The sequence below is a fragment of the Anoplophora glabripennis genome, unplaced genomic scaffold, assembly GCF_000390285.2.
Source record: "Anoplophora glabripennis isolate ALB-LARVAE unplaced genomic scaffold, Agla_2.0 scaffold46, whole genome shotgun sequence".
NCBI classification, from domain to species: domain Eukaryota; kingdom Metazoa; phylum Arthropoda; class Insecta; order Coleoptera; family Cerambycidae; genus Anoplophora; species Anoplophora glabripennis.
Window position 1 is genome coordinate 626867 of NW_019416736.1, and position 21565 is coordinate 648431.

A 21565-nucleotide genomic window follows, 5' to 3' on the forward strand; every position below is an offset into this window, starting at 1 on the left:
AATAAAATAATTTAAAGTAAGTAATAATTTTAGTAATTATGAATCTCTTAAAACAGGAACTTACGTATTTAAAAAATATGTAATTAAACTACCCAAAGATTCACGTCGTCCAAATAATCATACGTATTAAAAATAATTTAGATACTTACCAAAAAGCAAAATTCAGTAATTTAAACGCACAAGTATAAAAAAAACTACAACATATGCTCAAAATATCAACCACCATTTTCGATGCACGCACGACACCTTCGAATCCAATTTTCGCGCACTCGCTGGAAAACACCCCAAGAAAAGGAAATAGTGATACGCAAAAAACACTCCGACACGGTACAATTCCAGATACCAACACCAACTGAACTGCGTATTGATGGACAGCTTAGTACCTCGTGTTAATATTGTCACATTGCTCGATATGAATTTTATCGAATTTTAAATTTATTGCAACTCTAATTATTTTTTAGAATTAAGCATAATTAATTAACATTCCTTAATTAATCGAACTTTTATACATCAAGTTGGAGATTTTGATTTTTTTTTCTCGGAAATGGTCGAGTTTAGGACCCATACCATATAAGGTTTTTTTTGTTTATTTTAATGTACCTATTCTATCGTCTGTTAAAATTAAGGCAGTCAAACTTCTAACACGCTGTATTTATCTATTATATGGCCCCCAAAAGTATAAATCCATAATAATAAACAGCATGGGCGTATCTAGCGGGGGGCAGGGGTGTGCACCTCAGAGAGCCCGGTGCCCACCCCAGAAAAATATATAATATTCACGTCTTATCTTTGCCATATCGATAAGGCGGTTCTTTTTTAGAATCAAATCGAAACGTGTTCAAATTTGATATTGGTAAGTCGGATTGTAATCGTAGACTTTTTTTTTTGGTAGAGGTCTCCATACAGCTTGCAGGCCTGGGCCCACCCCAAGCAAAAGTTATAGCTACGCCCATGATAAACAGACGTTCCTCATTATCTAAATGTAGCAACAGACAATTCCACAAGAGGATGACATTACCCAATCATGTAAGCTCCCATTATTTTTAGTAAGCATTCCCTTGGGAAGCGTTAGGTCATAAATATCACTGGAATTCTAAGGGGACAACAAAATAAGTATTTGACTACAGAAGTTACACAACGTTTGACCCTCGTTAACCGCTTGTTGGGAGTTCAGTTTCTTAATATTTATTAAATTGGTCATATAGGTAATAAGAATGACCCCAATTAGGCTCCACACCTGAAAATGTGTTTATCCCCTTAGTTTTACAAATAATGTACCGATACCGAACGCCTAAAAAATTTAGTAATTAAGTAAGTCTTTGGATTGTAAAATAAAGTGACGCAAGTAATGCTTTATAGTAAAGTACATTTGTAGATTTAATAGACTGACCACCTTCGTCGATTAGAGGTTAGTTGCCGTTTTTTGCCAACGTAAGGTCATGCTTGAAATAATTTCTTTTTGGGAATCAATTTGCAAGAAAGGTGTTTCTATTGAGATAATAAATAAATGAGATTCTTGTCATAGTCATTTCAATAGTTCTTGTGAACCAAGAACGTGTCCAAATTAACAAACATTCCAATGAGAACCATATGGAAAATTGGAACGAATATCGATTTCTCACTCTAAACACGTGTGTACTATATCTTATTCTTAGTGAAGTGAACAAAGAACGAAGTGCCTGTGAATAGCTGGAAAAACTATGTTTCTCGTGTTAAAGCTATTGAACATTCATATAACGAATATGACAGAGAGATTAATGCAATGATATACTGACTCGAGTTTTGAGCAACCACATTTTTTCTGCTTCGAACAACTTTGGCCAGACATAACTTCAACTGAATGATTTTTAAAATTTAGGAGTTTTTTCGTACGTTTTATATGCAGAAAAAGGTAACCTGATAAACCTGTTAGTTTATTTTTTTTATTAAGAATCAGAATCCGAATTAAATGAATAAATTTTTATATTTAATAATTATATGCTTACTTTATTCTTTATTAAAAAAATATAATGTAAATGAACATAAATATTATTACTTATTTTTATTTTATTATCTTTAAAATAAACTTAGTTTTTTTAATTATAGTCGTCACACGATACATGTAATGTAAGTAATTATAATCACAGACAAAATAGCTATCGCCAAGCTATATTGTCTGTGTTATAATTTTCTGTGCTAATTCAAAAATTCTTTTCAATTCAAACTAAATAGCAAAAAATTCTTGAAATGCAATTCAGTGCATATCTGTTAAAAATTCCCAACATGTTTTACAATCCGGTTGTAACTCTAGGTAGTCATTCTCTTAAATCTGTGAATATACTTTACCCGAAGTTGTATCACAATTAATTCAGAAATGTGATTCGGTTCATACCTATTCTTTAAGATACAGTAAAATATCTGTTTTGTCCACTTCTCAAGTAAAATATTAAAAGTTGATTTAAAATACAAAAACGTTATTACATATTCAATAGTTCCCTCGTTCATTTAGAGCTATTTTAAAATCAGCGGGTTTGAATTGCTGCAAACAACATTTTCGCCATTTTCCAACAGATGGCACCTCCATCAATGAACCGCATTTATCGACTGGCATGACGTAACAAAATATTCGATGACCTTGCGAATGTTTGTAAATACACAGACACGTTGAACTGTTTTTGTGCAAAGTGTTCAGACTTATTTATATAATTTGTGGGTTCTTCGTTATATAAATTAGTAAAAAAATGGATTTCCAAGAGATGACCGTGATAGATGAACACAGTGTAATCGTAAGTTGACTGCCAATATCTTGTAAAATTAAGAATAATCAGCGTTTATCCCCATGAATTCTTAATATAAAATCTAGTAGTCTAGTTTTAGATTTTCAGTTGTTAGCGGAGTCTATTTTTAATTTATTTTTGTAGAGCAGAAAGATTATTAAAGTTTTCGTTGTGGAAATTCTACTAGAAACTAGAAAATAGATTTGAGAGGCACTTTTGGGTTATATCAAATAATTTAGCGCTTGCGCTCTAGCCACTTAGCGGTTCATTTGAAATTGCACAACGAAATGTAAGTACTTAACCCACAATAAATGCAATGATTTGTTTGTATTATGCAATTTATTTGTATTTATTTGGCCATTCAAAGTCTTATCGCTACTGTTCATTTTGATGAATGTTATTGAGCTTACGCATTTACTGTATCAGAGAAATTCGGAAAATTAAACTTAGGCTATATAGCGCAAGATAAAAAAATGCAGGAAATGTGAATGTGGTGTGGTACATATTTCAACCCCCCAACCTTAAAAACATTGTTTATGTTAAAACCGAACAATCTTAGGTATATTTAAAAAAAGGTGACAGAAGTCGAAACAAAATTGTTTACATTCGCTAAAAACTTATAAAATATTTGAGATTTATTTTCATTTAAAAAAAACAAAACAACTGCTCCATTTTGTTTAATAATCTGTTTTTGAGGTGAAAAAATATTTTTTTATATTTATCATTCGGCTACCTTCTCAATATTTGTGGTTAATTGTATAAATAAGTAGAAAACAAAGTAAAAAATGCTCGTTTTTATAATTATGGGAAAACTTCAGGTACCTCTTACACTACAAATCTTCATCGAGTTAATCAGAATTTATAACACGTGGGTGGGTCAAAGGTTATTGACATTAGAGCTCTGAAGAAGGTGGTTTTGGACGACTATGAAGCGAAAACTATGTACAATTACATACTACATGCGGTAAAACCTTTAAACGTTGCCTACATTTTTACATACCTAATATTTAATTATTTAAATTTAAAACTAGTTTATCTTGTTTTATTTTAATTTACGTAATTTAATTACGAATGTGCAGTGGGATTAGAAAAACCGTGCATCATGTTCCTACAGTGTAGAAAAAAGGGAAAAACAATAAATTTTCCATAATTCCAGTTTGGATTTATTTTTTTATCATTTTTATGACAAATTAGATTTTATAGTATGTATTTCCATCGCCTATGTTTTCTTTTGTAATGCAAATGCGCGACTCATTAACAGTGACCTTAGAGGATGATCTCAATGATTCAAATCATCAACCAGCGTAGGCTTTGCGGAAATATTTACATATTTCATAAGGCTGAAACCAGTGGCGGCTCGTCAGGTGACGCAAGTCATGCACCGCTTCACCTAAAATTTCCGTTTGGTTGAGCAATTTAAAATTATTTTTTAATTTTAATTTTATATAAATTTTATAATTTAGGTGTAATTTTATATTGAAAATGTATTGTGTTTGTTCGTTTAATACGCAGAACTAAACAGAATAGTAGAAACATTGACTTCGTGGAGCACGAACATCAACCACGTACCATACAAAGTGTAGTATATGCAAAAGTAACGCAGATCGAAGTCAGTCTGTATTTCGCTTCTCTTCGAAGCGTTATTTACGGCAGTTGTCATGGCAACGAGGCGGCCAACACGGGAGTAAACTACGGCGTGGGGGAAGCACGTTGCCATCATTCTTAGTTAATATTTGTTTTGTATAATAATTGTAGAAATGTTTCCTATGTATGATCCAGTATGTATTGTATTGGAAACGCTATTTTCCAGATCAAAAATTCAGTACAAAAAGGATTTTTTAAATTGCGAGAGACCTGTGCCTTATTCTCTTATGGAAAAAAGGGGAAGTCAAAAGACAACGTGTACGTTCGGAAGTTTCGGAGTGAATGGTATTCGGAGTATAAGTGGTTTGTGTGGAAGTGTTTATTTAAAAAACTTTTCTGTATGCCGTGGTTAATTGTAGGTGTAAAGTCGGGCACGTGGAAGAAGGATGGATTTAACAATTTCGGGAACGTCACGCGGGGCTGTCGTAAGCTTCTTTGGAACATACATGTACGGTGTGCGTTAATGTTCGCAGAAGTTCACAAGCCGAACTAATATTTCTATTTTTTATAAAATCTAAATGAAAATCCTTCTCACGAACGTCAGTTTTTCGGTAATTTTGCAAATGCAACTAAAAATTTCCAGAATCATTTAAAGCCGTTTGACCTTGAAAAATTTCGACTGCGGCGCTTTTTTTCTTTTTAGTCAATCAATGAATATGCTTCACCTATTCTCAATGTCACGAGCCGCCACTGGCTTAAACAGTACTGGTTGGTTTATAAAAAAATATTAGTCCTAACTTAGTCTTAGTCTTAGTATTAACCTTTACACTAATCTTAGTATTAGTCCTAAGAATAGGTACACGTTTATAAAAACAATGTGTGGTCCTAATTTTATTAAGATTAACCAATGAGCGATTCGACTACGCGCATGGCTAGTAATATCACAGCATAATATTTGTTTAATATTCTGTGGTAATGTTATTTTATTTGTTTTGTTGGTGAGTGAAAAGAAAAATATAACCTATTACCACAGCTATTACTATGGTAATGGCGTAATGGCGACCACCATAGACAAAGACAGGAGACCACTATGCTACGAAATGCAATACTTGTGCATGCGCACTTCTCAGATCTTAGTCTTAATCCTAGAAAAATTAAAAGATGCGAACTTTCAAAGTCATGTCTTAAGACCTCCTTACGACTAGGGATTTCTATAAACCGGTACATTACATTCTGTACATTTAACTTTTTAGGACTAAGATTAAGGTTAAGTTACGGCTAAGTTAGGACTAATACTTTTTTATAAACCAACCATACTTCATAGTATTGGTACAGGAGGGATAACCAGCGATCAGATAAAAAAGGATAATTTAACAACCACCTTTTTATTAAACTGTTTATCTATGTTGGGTGTTTACAATGTAACGTACAGCCTCTAGTAACATTTATACCTACAATGAAATAAGAGGCTTATCTTGAGAATTCACTAATGTGCTAAATCGAGTGTTACTAAATAGAGGAACCGGCAATCGTCCAAATCCAAATTTTCCACCAGGTACACTTCATAGAGAATTAGTTCCCTTTCCAATTGAAATTAATTTCAAAGTGACCCGATTTCAGCGGGCGTGGAGATATCGTAACTCCTAAGCCGGTTCTGTGGCAACATAAGTGCATCAAGATTGCATCGCATCCCGGTATTAATGACTACTGCATATCGACTTCTCTCTGCCCAGCAACATCGAAATAATATCGCTTCGACGTTGTTTCTCTCCGTTAACAACAGTACTGCGCAATATCGTTAGGCTCGGCGTTGCCAGATTGCTTCAAAGGAGGAAGCACCCTTTTAAGGTGACTAACAAATGTCAGTTTGAATGCACAATGGATCAACCGTGTCCCTTGTCACAGTAGATTAAAAAATATATAAAAATTGCTGGTTTTAACGTAAATGGAATCGTATATAACTAAAATTTTAGTATATGAGCGATAAACTTTCAAGGCGGATTTCTCTTGTCAAAACAAAAAAGGAAAAAAAATCTAGTATTGAAAGTGACATAAAGTTTTTGATCAGTTACAAGACCCATTTAAGATGTAGACTTCAAACTTACAGCTACTTTATTAAAGGACTTCTAAGAGTTCCAAATGTTAAAATAGAAATATTTAAGAGAAAATATTATATTACAACTATAGTACGATCGTATACGATGCAAAGTAGAGCAAAAAATTGTCGGTCTTTTATCAAAGGAAAATCGTGTCATCATTTTTAGGAGGCGTAAGATGAACCGTTTCAAATTTAAAATGAAATTGAATGTAAAATCTGAAATACCGCCGCATACGCACTGTGTTCTGGTACTAGCTGTAGTCGGCCAGGTGCATCGAGTGTACGAAGTGGTCGGTTATACGTCAAATACTAACCTGGCGAGCTTGATCGTAGAGCAGGGAACAATAAACAGTGGCGCGTACAGAGGTGAAATGTAGTACATATGTGGAATTTAAATAACGAATTGGATTTATAATAAATTACATTTAAAACAAATAGTTTATGAGAATAAAGGGATTTTTGTAGGAACAGGGTTCCAGACGTGAACTGATCTCTTCATCGCACCCCATTACGATTCTTTTTTTTATAAGGAGAACGAAGTTTCAAAGCAAAAACCTTGTATAACAGATATACTATAAATATTTACAGAATGAAAACAAAATATAAATCCTATGATATGATTCTATCAAATGAAAACACTAACAACAATTCTCTACCAATCTCAACAAAATAAGTTATTTTTCTATCAAACAAGAAATGTTAACAAATTATAAACAAAATATAAATTCTATGATTTATGTACTGTACGCCAAACTGCATTTTTCTCATCTTCATTTAATATTAATTTCTTCTTTGCACCCCCTTTTTTAGGTTTCTTAACGTCTCCTTCAATTTTCTTCTCTCTTAAAATTTTGAAAACAGATAATTCGCTTACTCCAGTATATCTAGAACACATTTCCACCAAACCAGTCTTCAGTTTCATGGGATGATCCTTTTCTAAAGGGTTATAGACATTTAATATTATCGTTTTTTCTCTGTAACTTAATATAGATTTTTTTGTACCCACAGCAGTACATCCGGCTCGCGAACATCCAGGCACCGCCTCCATTTATCCATATAACGACAACAGAGCAATAATAATACAAAAAACTTCACTTCACTAGCACAGAAAATATAATAGCATTCACGATTCACAAACAACAGCCCGAAACACACACACAGCACACAAATAAAACACTAAAAACACTTTTGTTACGGAGCACAAGAAATATGATTTCACTCACAAATTCTCAAATAATAGCGCGAAACACACATATAGCCCGAAAGAAATATAATTGCACTTATAACAGTTATAACCTCACAAATATCGCGAGCGAGAAACACGCAGCACCAATACAACCGAAACGAAACTGACCACGCCAGGCCGGCACGCGCGCCGCCGCAAAAAACACAAGACACAAGTCATATGAGGGATAATGAAGGGAGTAATAAATGTATTGTTGTCCTGCCGCCCAATGTGCGAAGGAGATGCCTTTGTTTTTCATTTTGTCCTTCATAAATATATAACTGTTAATCCATAATGCATAAAGAAATTATTCAATTTCCAAAACCCCCTATAAAATGTGTTGCACTGATTCCCTTGACAGGCAATGATTTATTACTTTGCATCGAATACGATCGTACTATAGTTCTGATGTCTCCAATTTATTAAAGCTAAGGAATTTACCAAAATGTATGAATTACGTGTACCGATATAACTTGGAGCCAATTTCTTGGTCACTTTATTGGGTCAACGCTCGATAATGTGAAATAAATTTTAATATTTGACATTATGAGGAACCGATATGTATTTTTTCTAGATTTATGAATACAACCAACATAAATCGACTTAAGGGGCTAGTGACAGAGAGTTTAGACCATCTAAGTTGGCCATGAATTTTAGATTTTTATCATTTACTATAATAAATGAAAAATTTAAAAAATAGTTAAAAATAAAAGATACAAGTGCAAAGCGTAGATAATCTTTAGCAGCTGTTGTATACTGGACGTGTTACATACAGGTGACTAGTATGTGGTTAGTTCCAGCAGATTGGCTATAAAATATTGCATACGACATTATCGGTAGATGCGGTACCAAAATAATTTAGCTAAGAGGGGATATAGTGGCAGTCGAGCAAATTATGCAATAGGTTGTGTAGAAATCTGACGAAGAATATAAATCTCTTTTTTAGAAGAGTGAAAATTAAACGCTATTGTCAATATGTTGTTGTCAAGAGCTTCTGTCGAATTAAATCCTTCAGATGTAAATAAAGATACTTCAAAAACTGTTTCTCAATTTCAAATTCCATGTTACTGATTTAACAAATGTAATGGGACTCCCAAATTAACGAATAACATTCAATTTTGAATATAATGAAGGTAACGTATGTACAATATTTTTAAAGTAAAGCTACTTTGAGGCCATGATCAAAAAAAATTATCCCCAATTCCTAGTAGGTACAACTATGACTAATATAGTAATCGTATAAGATAGATAGATTTCGAGTATAAGTGATTATATATTTTGAATTTATTCACATTAAGTTTGTTGTTAAAATACCAAATTATAAGTTTATTCAGTTCTCCGAAGATTGCAATTGACTGAAAGAGAGCATAAATTGTAACGTCATGACTTACGAATGTCTCACATCAGTAAAATTTGACATATTGTCAGGATCGTTCATGAATAGTGGAAAGAGTACATGACTAAAATTTGAACCCTGAGGTATGCCATACGTTTTGGATTTAAAGTAGTGAAATATAAGATGTATTCTGCTATGAAGGAACAAGGAAAAGTTGGTAATTCGACACTAAAACCAAATAAGTAAATAATTTTGTACAAAATTGACTGGTGGTGAATGATTTTGTTAAAACCTTTAAGCCTATTCCAGATCTAAAAACAATATTCATACACAAATGTTTCTAAACAAGTGCAAAACATGTAAACCACATCCACTATCGTTAGAGATTAACCGGCGATTTGGCAACGGCGCCGATAAGCTTCCCTGTCACTTCCACACGGTTAGCGAACGAAACGAACGGTGTGCCGTGCCTCCGTTCGTCGTTGGTTGGCCTGGTCTGGCTTTCTACTGCGTGTTTGCGCTGGCTGAACTACGCATTTTGAGCATCGCAGCACGGTGAGCAAACTATGTTTTTTTCTCAATTTTTCTAACAGCCGGAAGTGCCCTAACGTACGCGGAAGTGCGGTGCAACCCCCTGTGCGCGTCCCTATCGGGGTAACGCTGTCGGCCGGCCGAACCAAAGCATGGGGAAGTGCGGGGGTTGCCGGCTTCTGCCGTTTGTCCCTCGCAGTGCAGTTGCATCCGTTTTTTAATCGATAGGTGCATTTCCGCGTAGTTCATTGCTCGTTCTATTGATTTTCCGAGGTACAGTGAGTTTTCACACATGTGGCAGGGTTTGAAATGTAACCGTTAGTCACCCGACCAGCGACTTTACACCACTTGTTTAAGTAATTCTTGTATGTTATCGTTGAGTGGTGAAGTGAATCGGTGGGTTGCAGTTTGGTGTTGCAGTAGTGTTTGTTATTGGGAAAATCGCATTTAGAAGAGCCGGTTTAAAACTGACCTCCCTAATAAAATGCGCATTGAGTTAATGTTTTATAAAAGAACGTAATAGTGTTGCGTTTGCATATTGCTTACGCGTAAATTATTTTTTGCGCAGGGATTAATTTTTGTTTGTAAGTAGGTTGTTATTTTCGGGGTGCTGTTAGTAGTTTAAATTAAATTGTGTTGCCACGTAATAGGCCAAACCTGGGTATATTTTAATTATCAAATGTTTACATTGCCCATGCACGTACACATTTTTTTTTATTGGATTCGTAAATATTTGTTACAAACGAATCATTATCGAAAAATGAAATATAAATATGATAGCGCAACTATTGCAAAAATTATGTATAAAAAACTGTTAATTAGGTACGTCGTTATCTGGTCCTTTTTAAATTATGCGTAACACCAGATTATGCGAGATGAGCCATTCAATTTTTAATAGCAAATAATAGGTTGTTTACTAGTAATAGTTATCGCCACGTTAATTGAATAGACTATGTGGAATCTATTTGTAAAATGAACAAATAATGTTTATTATCTAGTATTTTTGGGCTATTTTTTTGTCCATTATCTGTGTGATTTTATTAGCAAATTAATACAATTAATTGTAGTTGACGATAAACAATAGGTTAGTAGCTTGCAAACAGCCTCATTTGATGTTACTTCGTATTATTTTTTGTTTCAGCACGTACACCCGTACAACTGCGTTTTCGTTTTGTGACAATGTCAACAACTTTTATCTTTATCTATCTAGTATAAGTATCATTTCGGTCGTTGGTGGTACTTTGCCAAAATACTATGTACTGTTAATTCATCATATTGTATTTCCTTTATCAGTACACGTACTAATTATACAATGAGAAATCGATTACGAAATATACATATAAATATGTAGCTTAATTTGCCGTTGATTTGTATCTAAACAAGTTACGTTTCGGTATTAATTTGAAAATTTGTAAACCGGTTTTTTTTTCTGAAGTTTCTGAGATTCAGGCCGTCAAAGATTACTTTTTTAAATCAAATTTTGGCTAAATATTTAGCAAAAAACAATATATTACATTGAAGTTTCTTACAACTAATTTTTGAAGATACTAAACACGTCAATGCATATTGTTAATTTTCGACAATATTGCAGAGGTTTCCAGTAATGTATAATTATATTACACAAGAAAGGTGGTCTCTGTTGAAATCTCCAAAATACACTGTTTTCGAGAAAAATGCCGTTAAATGTTCCAGTCAACTATTTCCTGAAAATACAGGATGTGTCCAAAATAATCTAAAGTATGGAAAGAGATTCTGATTATTCTTCTTCATTAAAGTATATTTAAATGTACCAAATTTATGATATAGAAGGCGTTGAAAATTTTAATGGTCGATGCATTTAATGACCTTTTTACAAGAAATTGACCAATGTTTTGACCTTTAATTAATTGTATGTGATACACAAAATTGTCAATTTACTTACTGATGACGGTAAATTCCTGAAAAAATTCTCTAATCTTTCAACAATTTTTTAGAGAAATCTGGTTACATTTTGATTTAAAGATTTGATTATCTTGAAATTATTTATTAATTAATTTTACTGAGGAATTACAATAAAAAATTAAGACTTGTTCATATTTTTAATAAATAAATTTATTTAACTGTAAAACGGACATAATAAACGAGTTGATTTTCTTATCTCAATGTTTTGTGAAATAAACATTTCGACTAGAAACATTTTTTAATTGATATTAAAATTTCATCGCCTCACCAAAGGCTATGATGAGAAATGGGATTCACATAATTTTATTAATTTTGAGAACATTCGCTACTAACAAAAAACTTCATTTAGTATTTTTTTCATTTCTGAAAAACGCAATTTTATTACACAAATGTCATTTGAAGTATAGTTTTCCCGAAGTCAGTTGAACCTGTATAAAAACGCCTAACAATATAATTTACTGAGTTTCATAGGCGTCCCTAAAAAAAAGTTTTATGTTAAAGGTAAAAAAAAAATGTATATAATGTATAGAAAATTTCTATTATATGTTCATTTAGCCAACAACATATTTTAATTATTTATGTCCTCAAACAATTTTATTATATTGATGGTAGATTTCGTATTGTTCCGTTTCAAAATTTCTTCAAAATACCATGTTGTAATAGTATTAGTAAACAAAATATCTCTCTTATTTCTCCCTTTCGCAATTGTAATATGAATGATTAATAGAAGGTGCCTGTAATAAATTAAAATTACCTGCATCACATTAAATTCTGCATTGCTGCACTGCACTGCTAAGCAGTTTTGTCAACCACTTGTCAACAGCTGAGATTTATTGCCCAGTCGCCCAGTTCGACTGTCTGCGTACGCCTTTGCGGCGCGCGCGCGCATTCTTCAATTGGGCGTATACATTTCTACCACCTCCACGTTTAGTTCGACCAGACCTGTATATGGGTATGGCTAAATAAATATGGGAACAAGTTTTTCAAATATTTCAATGCCGAGTTGCTGCTTCAGCGACCGAAACTGGTACATACGGCCAATCTCTTGGTTCTTCAATTGAGATCGGAAAGACTAACTGTTTCCGTCAAACTCTTCTTTGTAAATAAATAATAATTTTACATTTACTGAATAAAAAATTTAAGAAAGAGACAACAACAACAAGTTTTATCTCCACATTTTATAGAAGAACTATATTGCGAAATAGTTTTATTTTTGGCGATCTTTTTTTTATCATTAGTAATTACGTTATTTCAGATACGCATGTTATTTTTCTGATATTTTTAGTTACAAATTTTATTTATTATCATAGCGAGAAGTGATAAGCTAAGTGGGGTCTACTTAAAAAAAAAAACAGTCAAATATCGGTATTATTAATAGAAAATACACCTGAATAATTCTTTACTGATAAATTTTAATATTTACAATTTATTAAATTCTTAAAAAGCTACAATACGGCATATATTCATATTTTAGACTAGGTCATGGTTGAAAATAAGCATTAATTTAGCCGCTATGATATGCCTACGCTAGTTTTTTTTCTAACTCAAAGTATCATAATTAACAATACGAGTAGTCGTCTTGACATTAAAACACAGCAATAAATTACTATAAATATGACAGTTGTTCGTAGTTTTAGCCACTGCTGATAACTTACCTTAAACTGTGAATGAGCACCTTTAGTTCACTATAAACACAGAAAATGTCTTTATTCTTGTACAAAGAATTTAAAAAATACTACGTTTTAAAGAGGATAATTAAACACACGTATACCCACGAATATTGCTTTAATACTAACCTAACCTAACGTAAATAACAGCTTCATGCTTTATACTCACAAAACCAAACTAAATTAGTCACGAAATAAAATCGTAAGTGCACACATACGACGTTCTTTCATATTCTTTGTGTTAAATTTCACATAATATTTTGACAAAAGGTTGTAAGTGGACACATTCGACTTTATACCAATAATATATTTAAATTTTAAGAGCGATGGTGTAGGATGCATGTAGATGCGACTATGTGATACTCATATTATTCTTTGTTCCTGATTATCAGATATTTCGTTCAATTGACCACAGATACGACCTTCTTTGCTGTTGTAAAAATAATTTCTACACATACCTACGTGATTTAATTATTGTCAATTTTTAAATATTTCCGTTGAAAATCACCTACAACAATCTTCTGTTATATCGTAAAATAGACCATTTTTACATACGATAACATCAAATATTTAATATTTCACATACGACCTTATGTAATTAGGGTAGCGAATTTTAATGCTACAAAGTAAAATTGAAAAGCCTTAATTATTCAGAAGTCAACTAAGAAAATCTAATGAGTCATTAAATATGCCAATAATACTATGTGAATCTTATAGTGTAGAACAGGCAATTATAATTATGTACCTATATCTTTTCTTTTTTCGAAACAAATAAAAAGTCAAATATAAAATAAATGTCCTTGATTTTTTAATAGAAAATTTGTTGGTAACCACTAACTTGCCTAGTACTTACGCGTAACAATTCACATAATTTGTTTTTAACGGGAGATCGACAACTGTACAGTGTTGCCGTTGTTATACACAACTCTTACTAGGAATAACTAAATAAAAAATATTTTTTAGTATACACATCAAAGGAATTTTATACTAGCGGGAAGTGTTTACTTTATTTAAAACATTTGTACAAAATCAGAATACAGGGTCGGAAAGTCCCCATGGTTCATCAGTTCATCATTCAATAAGATCCTCTTATTTGTGGAAGGGCGAAATGGGCGGTGACTATTAGACGCCTTCATTATAGCCATCTTTCTCTATCGCACGGATATCTATGACTTTCTTTATCGCTCTCACGTAACGGCCGATGAACCATGGGGACTTTCCGACCCTGTATATATTGTTCACTTCAAATTTAATATTCGTTAAATATGCATTGCAACCTATATTTTAAATAAAATTATAATATGCTATAATTAGAGCTTATATCCTTACTATGCATAATAAACCAGAGGTGTTGTCTTTTGTGTTTTCAACTATCACTTTCTAGGTCCAAATAATTAATTACCTACCTGCTAAGATTGTGACAACTTTATCTCGACTGGTTGTTGACTAAAGGCATTTTGCAATTAGTACTGTTTAATTATCTTATTTCGCAACAATTAGGTAAACACTTTCCCTAATGTTAAATTTATTTTTTGAGTAATTTTAAATAGTGCAATTCTAGACTTTATGTATCATTGAATTTGCTGAAATTAATTAGATTTAATCTGCAATGTAACACTAAAAGATTGAGCTCTTATTGCAAATGTATATTTATCTGCTCTCACTATAGTAAATAGACTATTAATACATTGTTTTTAAGGGGGTAAGTGGATTTTACCGTAGAAGTGGAAGTTGCTATGGACAACAGGAGGTAACTTACCTCCCTAGGGAAAAAGAGATTTCGAGTTATAAATGCATATTTTATGAATAAGTAGATAGATATATTTATTGAACATTACATTTTATTAATTTTGAATAAATATTTATAGTAATTGTACAGTTATTACATTTAGTAACATTATAAAATCGGGATAATTATTCCCCTCGCGTTTACTAATTGTCACATTTTTCTCAAAATGATTTGACCGTTCCATTTCAATCGCCGGAGGCTCAATATTATCTGAACCATCCATTAAAACAGCATGATGCGACGTACTACTAGCACCTGGAATTGAAGTGTCACGGTAAAGAATCCTGTTGGCTATTTCATGTTTGTTACTTAAACTGTCAGCAACATAACTTTCTGCAATTGTGGCTGATTTCCACCCACCAGGTCTCTTGATTGCTAATACATCATCAACTCCTGTATTAGCCAGTAACGTTGCCGATGTTCTTCGGAACGAATGACATGTATATGTATCAGGATGTTCTAGCTTCAAAAACTGTGCAATCTTATTAGGAATCATAGAAAGGGTATTCTTGCCGAATGGTTGGTTGTAACATCTATGCGTTTGATTGCGCATAAAAAAGCGTGAAATTTTAGTTTTAATTTCCAATCTAATCTTGATACATTACTCGAGAATTTTTAGGTGGGAAACAGAACACAGACGAGAAGTAATTATTGTAAACGTACATGACGTACAATTTTTAGAATCTGGAATTGTAACTACAATAATGTTTACATATACCTACCCACAATTAAAATTATATTCAAAACCTATTTTTTGCTGTATTAAATTGTGGTTTTTATAATTCTTACAGGCATTCTAGATACATTTATTTCGTTAAGGGTTGAAATTGCACACACGGGGTCATCGAACCCACTATCTACGAAAAAGGAAGAAGCGTAAAACGTGAATTTATGTCTCTTCCACATGTGTCCGTGCAAAAAATCATTTGTGGTGAACTGTCTATATTTTCTAAAGGCACTGACCGCCATTGTTTTGCTTAATAATGACTAATATTAATATTTTTTACAAATATGGTAATAAAACGGACAAATTAGCAGAAGTTAAAAGTAGCAAGAACCGTTTTCCCAAAAACTCTTCAAAATATAAAATATTTGAATTTTTGTCACATGAAAATTTTAAGATAAACAAATATAAAGAGGTGTTTTTAGCTTTGTTCTTAATGCATTAAAATTAGTTTCCACGCAATGGCATTTGATTTCAAACAATTTATCTTGAACCTTATGGATCATATCCGCATGCGCATGTCTCGGAATGTTGGAAACTGTTTCGGATTGCTCTAGGAACAGAGCTATTATACAGAGTGATTTAGTCATAGTATAATTAGTTTTAAGGGAAAAACAAATAGAATATACACTGAAAAAAATATATTCAAATCATTGTTTAAACCCCTTTTCGGGCTGCTCTTGACCGCTGACCTACAAAGGTTTATCGAGAGTGAATCTTGACCCACCTTATTATTTGGTCATTAGCCTAGTTTTTACTGCGTTTTTAATGCGCAGTGAACGACAAGGAATAAACAGATCTTTTTACACATGAATGAACAAGATATTTTAAATATTAACAAGTATTATTTATTTGTTAATAAAAACAAATGTATAACAATAACAATTATTTTCGAATGTTAAGTTATAATTTATTATTTTTAATATTGTTTTATTATTGAATATGAGTTTTTAGTATTATGTTCAATTAATTATTCGGTTTGTAGTACGTATACCTATCGACATATTGTTTTTCAAAGAGTAGTATGGTACCTACCTATTTAAAATGTCAGTACAGCTAAAACAACACTCATTCGTCCATAGCACTTTGTCGTTAATGGGATCTGCTGCACTTTGATTTTACAAAATTCAACACGACTGGGGAAATCAGCTGTTTCGCTTCAGTGTTCGAACGCTCTGTAGTCCGCTAGCGCGTTCCCCGTCATGAAATGTGTTGCGATGTAGGGCGTCGAATTAACGGTACGTAAGGGGTAATTTGTTTATTTTTTAAAAGGTCGAGAAAACATTTTTATTCGATTTTCTCTCTTTTATGTTAATGACATTATGATTGAATCACCCTGTAGATAGTGTAGCAATGTAGGAAAAAGGGGAATGGTAAACATCTAACAAATATCAGATCCAACAGATTAATTTTTGCCTCCTTTGTTGATTTTAACATACATCACAGACAATTTATTCTAATACTATTTGAATGACAAACAACTAATCTGTTATGCCAAATGTTTGTGAACTGTTTAAATTTTTCATCTGTTTGTATAAAGATTTTTGTAAATAGAAGATTATCAACGAAAATTTAATGGTGATTTTGCAATCTGTTTTAGAATTAGTTATAAAAATAAACCTGCAGAGGAACCATGTGCTGCAAATATTATCGAATAAATAGGCCTATTTTCAAAAACAGTAAAAATACACAAATATAAAAAGTGACCCCCATTAACCATTGCACAATGACCAATTCGGTGTTCAAAGTTATCAATTACATATTGAATAACATTTTTCAATCCTTCTATAGTGTCTGGTACATACACTTTGTTTAGATGTTGTTAGATAAAAAAAATCTAGTAGGGTTAAGTCAGGGGAGCGTGGTGGCCATTCAAGCAGCCCTCCTCTGCTATTCCATCGATTTGGGAAAACTTCATTAAGGTAATTTCTTACATCGAGGCGAAACCAGACATCACCAGCAGGCATATCGTGCTCATTAGGGTTAGGAAAAATTAATTCCAGGGCTGGAATCAGCTGAAAACGCAAAAAATCCAAATACATGGCGCCTGTCAAATTACCCTCAAAGAAATAAGGAACACTTTTGCGCAACTGTAATATTTTTGTCGTTTTAACAACGTTCCTTTAAAACATCGGAAATGTTTACGATATTGAGTAAAATATTTTCTTGTATTGGCTGTTTTTTTTCCAATTATAAGTTTCTGTACTAAAATATAAAAATTTTCCATGAATGGATTTGCCTGTTGTAAAGTGCTTTTACACATCACATTAAAAAAGTCACGTAGTGCTTTCCGAACCGTGGACCTTCTGATCGTAGTTTGATGCAATATCATGAAGGCTAACCGGCCACAAAACTATTTTCTTACACGAATTAACCGAGTACGTTGTAAACATAAGTGTGTCACGCTTTCGTTGCCGAAAGATAATGCTGTGTCGATTCAGCTAAATTTGTTTTTCAGTGGGTTTAAAGTTAAACGCACTTGTGCGGCGTAATATTTGTTTATTTGAATACTACCGTAAAACGTAAAACGCCACAGATAATCGTTTCTGTAGTAGTTTTTCTAGGAATTCCAAGATTCGATGCGGAGTTCCAAGAATCACGGAAAAGTGCTTAGGAAAGGGTCAATTCTCGCAAAAAATATAGTCACATGTAGTTATATTTGTAAAAATACTCTTATATTAGTGGAAGTTTCAAAATAAGTATTGTTATTTACAGTTGTGTCTTATCAATTTTGTGTAAAAGCTTAATAAAAATTATTTTACTAACACGATTATTTACCTTAAGTCGATGCTTTATAGAACAGTTTGGCACCACTTAAGGTAACCAGATAATGTATTGCACTATAATGACTTTAGTTGAAGCCTACCGGTTAACGGTGAAAATAATTTACATATAGCTGCAAGTATTGGAAGTAAACATTTTTTAGCAGTAGTTAGATATATTTTTAGCGCGTAGTAATCATAGTTTAGACGTAGACATTGCAACAGACAGCATGTCTTGTTCATCTTTCATACTGATAAAGTACATATTATATTCTATCAGTAATACATATAATAATTCAGTCATAATTTCATTAATTTTGAGGGACCATAGGGAAGTGTGAGTAGAATACGAATATGCGATTAAAAAAATTTAAAGAACCCATACTTAGCCTGAAAGAAAATATTTTCAAATCATGTAACCCTTTTTCGGACCGCTACTGACCGCTGACCTACAAAGGTTTATCGAGAGTGAATCTTGACCTACCATATTCGGTCGCTAACCTAGACAAACCTTATTATCTAGACACATGAATTAATAAGATATATTTTTAAATATTAAGTATAATTTTTTAATAATTAATAAAAACAAATGTATAGTAACTGTTTTCGAATGTTAGGTTATTTAGTAGTTTTAATATTCTTAACGTTTTCACTATGTTTTATAATTGGATATGAGTTTTTAGTATTAATTATTCCGTTTGTAGTACGTATACCTTATTGTGTGACTTATTGTTTTTAAAAGAGTAGTATGGTACCTACCTATTTATTTAAAATGACAGTACGGCTAAAAAAACAGTGATCCGTCCATAGCACTTTGTTAATAAAGTTGAACCGCTGCACTTTGATTTTAAAATCAATTGCAAAATTCAAGACGACTAGGGAAATCAGCTGTTTCGATTCAACGTTCGAACGCTTAACGGGATTTATTATTTAAAAGGTAAAGTAAATTTTTGTTTTCGATTTTCTGTCTGTATTAGGCCTTCCGAATACGTGGTTAAAATTAATGACATGAATGAAATGTATATGTGTAGTGCTAGTGCCTATAGTGTTCATAAGTTATCAACTTTGGCATACAAGTTTTGTTTTATATTTAAAAAGTTAAAAAAAAGTAGAAAGCGAGGGCTGGTGAAACTGCGCAATTATTGATATCTTGTTTTTTACTGTAACTTTTTAAATACGAAGAGAAAGTTCAAAGACAAAGTTAATAATTAAATCTAACTATGTACACATAGTTATGGCAAAAAAATCACTTATTGTCTAAAAAGTTACTTATTTGAAGTAAAAAAAAAAACAATTTGCTGATCTTGTAAACCTAACCTAACAATCGCAATAAAAAGTTTTGCTAGGGTAAAAGTTGTACTATAGCTGCAACAATAAATAGAAAGTTAGTAAAAAATCTTGAAATAAGCTCCTTTAACAAAATATTTTTTTATTATAACAGCTGGAGCCAATTTAAAGCATATATTTTGTTAGGGTTAATCAATTTCTATTTATGACTAAAAGATATTTCCCTCAGTACTTACTTGGTTCTCTTCATATATAAGGGGAAGAAAGCAAATGGTCAAAATACACAAATATGAAAGTAATAAAAAAACCACTTATATATCTTCCATATTAAGTAATGATATTGGTGTCCCCCAAGGTTCTGTTCTAGGGCCTATACTGTTTATTATTTATATTAATGAATTGCCAAAAATAATTCCTGGTGCATCTGTTTCGCAATATGCTGACGATACCTCGCTCCTCTTTTCAAATAAGTGTGAAATATCTCTTCAAAATAACATAAACGCAGATATTTCCGATTTATGTAGATGGTTTAGTAAAAATTATTTATTCTTTAATAGTGCTAAAACAAACTATATAATGTTTCATACACCTCAAAGTCGGATATCATCCTCCCTAAATATAAAGTTTAATAATATTAGTATCGAGAAAAGTAATACTGTTTCGTTTTTAGGCATCATTTTAGATGAAACTTTGACATTTGGGAGTCACTGTAATAAACTTACCAATATATTAAATTCAAAGTGTTATCAAACTAGAATTTTGAAGGATGTTTTAGAAATACCTCAGTTAATTTCCTTTTATTTTGCACAAGTTCAATCAAGGTTAGCATATGGAATTATTATCTGGGGAAGTTCATGTAGGGCAGATAGCGTTTTCATTGCCCAGAAACGTATTGTCAGATGTATAGCTGGAGTACCTCCGAACCAGTCATGCCGCCCTTTATTCACTGAATTTGGTATTCTCCCGTTGAAAAGTTTGTATATCTTCGAAATATTGTTATATATTTATAAAAATAAAGAACGTTTTACTACAAATGTATCTGTCCACTGTCATGATACTCGTAACAAACATAATTTTTGTGTCCCGTTCAAACGCCTCGGCATGACTTTAAAAGCTCACAATGTTTTGGGACTAAGGTTATTTAACCATTTACCTCAACATTTGAAAAACATAAATAACTTTCATCTATTTAGAAAAAATGTTAAAATATATTTATTAAAAATTTGTGCATACTCCGTTCAGGAATTTTTTGACAATAGCTGTTAGCTTATTTTAATTTTAATCTGTTGTAGGTTGTATATTATCATATGTTTATATTGTATTTATTATTTTATTTATTTATTGTTTGTACTGTAATTAATGTGGATCGGGCTATATGCCTTTTTTTAACATGCAATTATATTGTATTATGTAGAGTTGACTTATCCCATAGCAAAGCTGTAATGCTCTAGTTGGACTAATAAATATATCTATCTATCTATCTATCTATCTATCTATCTATCTATCTATCTATCTATCTATCTATCTATCTATCTACTTGCTAACGATATGCCTAGAATTTTTCGATGATTTTATGTTATGAATTTGATTAAAGGTCTGTTTACACATATCAATGTCAGTTCAGTATTAGCGTCAGTAAAAACGAAAATATCGTTGCTTAGGGTTTAGTTTAGATAGAGATAGACTTGTTTGTACATATCCGACTTTTACTATCAGTGCAGCTCGAGAGTTCGATCCGTGATTTTACAATAGTCGGCCACAATATTTTTATAATTTCGTTGACGAACGCGACTCATTTTTTTTATTGTATGTTGCTTAGAATGTAAAAAAACTCACCAAGTCGATACAGAACTTTCCTGAACTAT

General features: G+C 32.2%; 1 protein-coding gene across 1 annotated transcript in view; it reads left to right on the forward strand.

The window, feature by feature from the left end:
* The first annotated feature begins 2618 nt into the window (after nucleotides 1-2618).
* LOC108904270 (cAMP-responsive element-binding protein-like 2) overlaps nucleotides 2619-21565 on the forward strand; it is a 28420-nt gene continuing 9473 nt past the window's right edge. The window contains exon 1 of the mRNA XM_018706752.1: nucleotides 2619-2765. Within this exon, the coding sequence (XP_018562268.1) occupies nucleotides 2721-2765 (45 nt within the window). The 5' untranslated portion in view covers nucleotides 2619-2720. The remainder of the gene's footprint in view (nucleotides 2766-21565) is intronic.